The sequence below is a fragment of the Kryptolebias marmoratus genome, linkage group LG17 (assembly GCF_001649575.2).
Source record: "Kryptolebias marmoratus isolate JLee-2015 linkage group LG17, ASM164957v2, whole genome shotgun sequence".
Taxonomy (NCBI): Eukaryota; Metazoa; Chordata; class Actinopteri; order Cyprinodontiformes; family Rivulidae; genus Kryptolebias; species Kryptolebias marmoratus.
Genome location: NC_051446.1, coordinates 21936354 through 21943876, shown reverse-complemented (window position 1 = coordinate 21943876; position 7523 = coordinate 21936354). Strand labels below are relative to the sequence as shown.

The 7523-nt window shown below is 39.2% G+C and overlaps 1 protein-coding gene across 1 annotated transcript in view; it reads right to left on the bottom strand.

Moving 5' to 3' along the window:
- Positions 1 to 683: 683 nt before the first annotated feature.
- The window catches only part of LOC108249855 (glutamate receptor ionotropic, NMDA 2C), a 65736-nt gene continuing 58896 nt past the window's right edge, over positions 684 to 7523 (bottom strand). The window contains exons 15-16 of the mRNA XM_017439492.3: positions 5623 to 5855; positions 684 to 4609 (exon numbers count right to left, since the gene is read on the bottom strand). Coding sequence (XP_017294981.1) covers positions 3068 to 4609; positions 5623 to 5855 — 1775 coding nt within the window. The 3' untranslated portion in view covers positions 684 to 3067. The remainder of the gene's footprint in view (positions 4610 to 5622; positions 5856 to 7523) is intronic.

Here is a 7523-nt window from a genome sequence, read left to right as displayed (position 1 = left end):
TTTCAAATTTGAAGTCCCCATAAAGCTGCTCATGTGGCGTCGTATGTTCCAGCAAATTTAAGTAGTTTCTGTTAAAATGGAAGCACGATAGTTAGGCTGGACACTGTAACCTAATGTATTTATAAATTTCGTTATTAGTGTTGAAGCAGAAAGTGAGACTGGGGGACAACTGTCTCCCCACTGTCTCCTGACTTTGGATGGCTAGCAATCTGATTGGGTCCTCACAACCAATGTGCAGAAATACAAACTATAAAACTTAACTGAAATTGATTAAAGAGGATATGAATAATGTACTTAGTGAAAAAAGTGGGTCATTGAAGGAATTGGTGGGAAAAAAAATACACAGTACCAGTGTAACACTTTAAGAATTCATCTCCCTAAAGGTTATTCCTTATAATTGATCAAACTCATTGTGCAAATTCCCATAAAAGGTCATTTTTACAGGTACGGAACTGTAGCTGGGGTAAAAATGTTATTTCAGAAATGTAAGTTAAGAGATGAAGGTTTAAATTTTGAAGAAGTACCTGCCAAAAGTGTTATGGTAGCCTTCCAGTTTTCAGGTGTGCATGCAAACTCTCATGCCACAGTCATTTTCATACATCTGAAAAAAGCTTTCTAAACTGTCATAGGACGTCATGTTAGGACGTAAGGACTGTTTTTCTTGGGTTTCTCATTGTTGTGGTCATTTTTCAGTCAACTTGCCCCACAGACTGGAAGTGTTTGGTGCACACCAAAGCTGAGATAAGTGTTAACACTTACTCTAATAAACCGCGCTAAGTTACACAGAGCTTCATTTAAAATGGACTGTTTAAGTATAACAAGATAATTAAACACCGTTTTCTCTACATTATGAAAATAGGTATAAAGCAAACTACAAGGAATAAAAAAGACACATGCATATTTATCCAAAAAGGCTGTTTAATTGGTCTTAGTGATTAATTACAGGGTGAAGGAGCCTGGTAATATAGAGACTAGAATAGCTTTCACTTGTCTTGTTTAAATTGGGTAACTGAAGAGATTAAATTGGTGGTAAAAAGAGGGACAGCAAGGGAATATAAAAGAGTGGAAAAAGGGAATAATGAAAATGTTCATCTGCAAACTGACAGCTAATAACAGTTGTAGCAAATGTTCCGATAAATTAACAATTTAAAAAAAGAAAAAAATTAGATTGTGAGAGAGGTGTTTAGAAAAACAGTGATTATAAAGTCCTAATATATGTAGAATACATGAATATAACATTAACCAGTCTTAAATAACACATTCGTCTACATTGTTATAGTACTTAGAATACATAATTTATTTAATGTGAGGTCTGTGGGTTGTTGTGGCCTCACAATGAGAGACAATGAGGATGAAAAGTCAGTGGTTTTAAAGAGATAGTTTGGATTTTTTTGTGATACTATGTGGTGTTATCAGCAGTCAGTATCTTACCTGGAGTGGACAGCAGTCAGCACAATATCAATTAAGAAAATTGAGGAGAAACCCAACCTGATAAAGGTAAGGATAGTATCTCACTGGTCACTGATTGTTAGAGACTAGTTGGTGACTCAAAAATGCAAGATAATTGGTGAATTTTTTGTTGTAGTCTCACCAAATTGTAAGTGTTTGCGACCAATTGACCAGCGAAATGTGCGGTCGCATTTTGAGCAGCCAAATTTGTGAAAGTCCCAGCGTGTATTCACGTGCACAGCTTGCAAAACTGTATTGTAGCCTATTTAAGGAAACTAAAATGAGAATGATTCAAGATTCAAGACCCCCTCAACAGCTCAATTATGAAAGAAAATTGTACAAAATATTTCAGCGAACACAATTTAAGTGGCAAGGCTGCAAACCTCTACAACTTACAGGAGGAAACTGAGAACTGTTGCAAACATTTTGAGACATTTCGGGGACTCCTTAGTAAATGCCATTCACCAATTGGTTGCAATCCAGTGAGACACCTTAAACTAACAGCTACTCAGACTGTCAGACATCTCTTCCAAAGATCTAATCTAAAACAACTCACACCTGAAAGAATTCCTTACAATTAAAGCAAAAAATATTTCATTAATCTTTATAATGCATTACTTTTGCATCAAATAGATACCCTTCAGCTGCCACTATTGTGTAAATACATTTAAAAAACTGTAGACTTCTATATAAATATCCATCTGATGCCAAATTAATATGGTATAAACATTTCTAAATTAGCCTTCACTTGAGAACTTCTGATTCTCCAAACTGAGATTGTTCTGACTGCTGATAACTAAACAGGTTCCTATACCAAAAAAATCCAAATTATCTCTTCTAAACACCTAGTGCTGGTCAATGATGTTCTAATCCTGCTATCATTTTTGCAGATTGTGTTCATATGGACTGCTTTCACAAAGTCACTGCTTCCTCTGGCTGATCAATATGTGAAGATGTGAGGGATTAGGATTCAAGACATTATCTGAAACTCACTAACAGATGTCTCAAACTGAATTTTTCGCTTCAGAAAACTGATGCTCTTCAGTATGGAACACTGATTGCCTTTTGTTCAAAGAAACTGTTCATATTGTTGTCACAGCTGCCTTCAGATATCGTGCTACAATGGCTACTTGTTGGTGGTGGTTGTATTTAAAGAAAATATCTCTTATCTAGTATTTCTTTCCAGCTGTCCACGATTCATCCACAAGACAATACCCGAGACTGAATTCCAGCCATCCACAATACAAAAATACAACACACACAGCATGGAAACTCTAATTATAGTTTAACTATGCACCAATAACACGGGCATTTGTAAAACTTGGTGCACATAAAAGTGCAGAAAACCCAAACATTGTTGAATGGAAAGCAGCAACTGAGTTAAACCAGCCAACTCCAGTTTTCCACAGCTTTCTCAAGGATATATTGGTGACAGTCCAGTCCTATTATAGCGTCTGACCCAGATTTCTATTCTTTACCACACAAAGTCACAATGAAAATCAACAGTTACTTTAAATTTTACAAAAACGCAAACCAAAGAACAGTTTCCACAGTGGTATTGTTTAAGAGTCTTCTGTTTTTCCACAATTTTCATCTGATAAGGTCTTATGGATTCCAATCAGACTTCTGATTCCAAACTGGAAACTCGTCGCCATGGTCTAAGTACACAAGGACTCCCCCCAGGATGGCTACCCACTCCCTGCCCTACTGGAGCTTCTGATCCAGTCTGAGATCCCTGATAGAACCCATAAGCTCCATATAAGCTGTCCTGGTACAGCAGTGCCCGCTGGCCTCCACATCGCCCACTACCACAGGCCAACAGCTGGCAAACTGGGCTGGAAGCCTGGCTGTGATGCTGGACATCTAGTGGACCATGGTAAAGAGGGAGTCCAGGGTACGAGTTCAGGTAGTGTGCGTACTGACGGCTGAGCAGGCTGGTGGCTCTCCGCACCATACCTCGCCCTGGCCCAGTTCCATGTCGTACTGCTTCTCCATATGTTGGGAGGTGGGTGGAGTGGGAGTAGCGCAGTCTCTGGCCCTTCCGCCCATTAGGCCTCCTTTGGTCCTCCCTGATGTGGAGGTAGGCCTGGTTCCTTGGGAGGCACAGGTTGTTTCGAAGATGGGCAGGATTGTAAGGCTTAGCAGATGTGGTTGGAGTAACAACGCATGGAAACAGGTCAGGCAAGGTTGACGGTGATTGGCTGGACAAAGAAGATTGGGATTCATCAAGCTGACGAATTTGCTCACTACCCCAAGTTGCTTTAAGAAAAGAGGGTCGGCGGTGCCTGCGTCGCCCTCTCAGCACAAGGTCCTCTGGAGGCCAGGAGCCGTAGTTCTCTACCCGAGGACACATCCCCTCTCCTAAATAAATGTTGTCAACACTTGGGGTGGAGACATGATTATCATGAAGGTGATTGGCCTTGAGCTCACTCAGACCAATGGGACTTTTGTCATTCTTCCCCTGCTCCCCATGTTTTCTCCTTTCTATATCCCCATTGTCACTCTGAAAACTCTTAGACCTCCGTTTTGGTTGGGAGAACCCCACTTGGACATGTTGGTTTTGGGATAAGGAAACCGGATGTGACGCGTAGATGTCTGGCAGTTGGAGATCTGAGTAAGGAATGAAAGGGGAGTGATGATGGGAGTCAACATAGAGCCTCCCAGTGGTCTGGTAGTGGTATGGGTGCTGATGAGGAAGCGGCTCTCCGACAGCCAGGTGGGGGGTGCTCAGGCTGGATACAGGAAGTGGTCTGTCATACAGACATGATGAAGAGCGGGTTGGAAGTGTGTAGCGCAGTGGTGTTGGCCTGGTTACACCCCTCTGTTGTTTCAGAGAGGTAACACCAGATAGAGGTGGGGTAAGAGAGCGCTGAGGAAGGGAGCAGTGGTTTTCAGTAACATAAGCAAAGCCTCCTGGCACGGCCTCCGTAGAAACTTGCGGAACACGAACAGGTAAGGTCCCACCATGACGACTTAAATGCTCTATGGTCTTTGTGGCGTTGTCCAGAGAGCTCTCAACATTGGCAGTGGAGACCAGGTCCTTGGCAGTGCGAAGCATCTTAAGCATGTTTGCTTGAGCATAGTTGGAGGTCAGGTCGGGTTTGGCCAAACCAGATGAACGTCCGGGATCCTCTACTCCTTTGAAACAACTGTAAATACCCTGATAGATCAAAAACAGGAAAGTGTTACTTAAATTAAGAAAGATTAGTAGGCCAACGTAAACTAAACATTTTAACTCTACCTCAAACAAAAGTTTTACAGATATGATTTCAAACAAATCTCAAAATGAACAACTACTTCATAACAAATAAAAAAAACTGATTAGCAAGAAATAAAAAACTTGATTTGTTAATATAATATTTTATTACTGGGGAAGGTTTTACATGCTAATACAGAAAGTATTTTATCAGGACTCAACCAAAACCTGTTTAAGCTGAGAGGATTGTCTCAGCAAATACAAATAACAAACAAAACTCCAAGACACACAAGAGAACAGATTTCTATGACTTGTCTCTGCTTACTGAGATCCTGAAGGAGCCAAATTTAATTTGGCCCTAAGGGCCACCCATTAAGGATTATTTAGCCGTTAATCTGATAAAATCCAGGCACAATAGTATAATTACATAGTTGAGTCCATAGATATTTCCCTAGCTGCAACTTCAGCCAGAGCTTTTTGCTCGTATAGACTCTTTCTCAAATAATTGTATCACCAAACTGATTAATGGTTTAAACCAATTGCAAATGAACATTTGCCATTAAAACAAATAGCTGAGGAAACTCTAGAATTAAAGCTGCTTTTGGTTGCATTTTGTTTCCCTTTCCATTGACTTCTCTTTTCCTTAAGAACAATAGTTTATTTTAGCTACTATCAAACCAAGGTCTTTCATTTGAACCATTAAATTAGATACAAATACTCATCAGATTCACTAACTTTGCATCAAATAAAACTCCATGTAAAACAGCCTATTACATGGAGAAAAGCCAATTAGTCAAAATTATTGATGAACCAGTCTTTCAATCTCCCAGTTAAGATATGATGCAACTGACTCAATTACAGCAGGACAATTAGCCTCATAATTAAATAATCAATCCATGGAAAGCAATTTCGGACTCAACACAACTTTTTCACAAAAGAATATTTACAGTGAATAAGGAAATTTACAAAACTCTTACCCTACTGATGGCCAACAGGAAGTCAAGTTTGTGAGATTTGTGGAGAGAGTGTCGTAGTTTCCAGTAGAGCAGGTGCTCCCAGGCAAACACCAACAGGCTGAGGCCCATAGCCACCAGAAGCATGTAGAAGACACCTGCCATGTTGTCAATGTCCAACTTACTGCTCATCACTTCGTTTTTCTCATTCTGGCAGATACCAGACAACCAGACGGTCTCCAGACGTTCAGTGTCTCCTAAAGGTTTCCAAATAAAGACAAGGAAACAAGAACAAATTAGATCTTTTGACACAAAAAAATTAAAAAGTGATATAGCAAAGAAAAGAATGAGAACTAGACTTTGTAGCTACTAATCTCTATATTATATCAACTGTATTGAATGTGTCACAAAGACCAATTTGTATATTTGTTTCCAATTTGTAAGTTTTTCAGTATTTTTTTAATTGTTTCATAGCAGTATGAATCACAGAGTCCATTCTAAGGTTTACAAGATGAACATCTGTCTTAAGCATGGATTTCACAATTACCCTAAATGGATTAATCATTTGTGACTCCTAGTTTAGGGACTGGCTATGTCTAAATTTCTGCTCTGTGCACAAAACCTACAAGTATTTTTCATCATCTGCAACATTTCCAAAAACCTACTATTACTTATCTAAAACCATTAGTGTTAAGAGCCGATTACCACATCCCATAGTGCACTGAGCACTGTGCACACACACAAAAGAAGATTTGTGTGTTTGTGTCCTGTATCTGTGTCATCTTTGTTTCACACGACACAAGCACTTGTCGAAATGATGCTATCATCAATCAAAAGCAAAGAGAGAGTCAATCCACACCAGGATGGAAAAACAAAAGGGACTGATACTGTTTCTAACCTTAACTCTAACCCTGAGCAGCTGAAGTGCCATAAAACATGTGACACAAAGTGAATTTATGGTTCCAGGCTACCAGCTTGCGGTTTCATTGGTTTGTAATCCAGTCCAATCCAGTGGTGATTAATCTGTTCTTTATCAGTGAAACACATGTTGAGATTTAACTTTGACAGTCAAGAGCCTTAAAAGACCTACTTGACTTTCCTGTTTGCATATCAATCATCAACATTTGGTGTGTTGACAGTGGGGCACAGTGTATAAAACATTACCTCAAATCCAAAAGAAGCAACCAATACCCTTAAAATATAGACTTAATTTTAGCTTCACTGATTTATTTTTAACAGAAGTGCCAAAGTTCCCAAACACACTTAATGTGTGAAGCTGAAAGACAAAAATACATTTAGGTCTGCAGCCTTAAAAACAGTTAATTTAAGTTATTATATTTCAGTTAGTGATAAGATAGTAAAAATAATAAAAATACAATTTCACAACAACAGTGTGTGTGCACACTAGAGCTGCACAGTCTGTCCAAAACAAGCACATCAAAAGCTGAAAGTAAAACCGAAATTACAATCCTTTAAGGATCCCACGGACCTTTCTCCATAGGATAAAAGACCAATGTTATCTCCGGTATTACCCTTTCCTTTGTAGGAGGCTTTTAGCCGAAGAAAAAGGCTCATTCAGTAGAGTACTATTTGGAAGTTTGCTTGATCCAGCTGCATGACGAAGGCTCCTTATCTTTCCCACATCAGAGAACACAGGAGCAAAGCATATACTGGACAAAAAGCCGAGAGATTTCACTCTCGCCTCATCATGGCACAGCTATATCTTCACATACCAAATACCTCCGGCTTCTTGATTAAGGATTAAATATCTGCATTCCATATTTATTGCAGATTCAGCATGGAAAACTGCAATAAACAAGCTTTGTTTTGAGGCGCGCATACATATATATAAAACATGAGTGTTCTTTTTTTTTGCACTGAAAAACTAAAGCCTTGTTTTGTTTTTTTTCTAGTTGACCAAAATG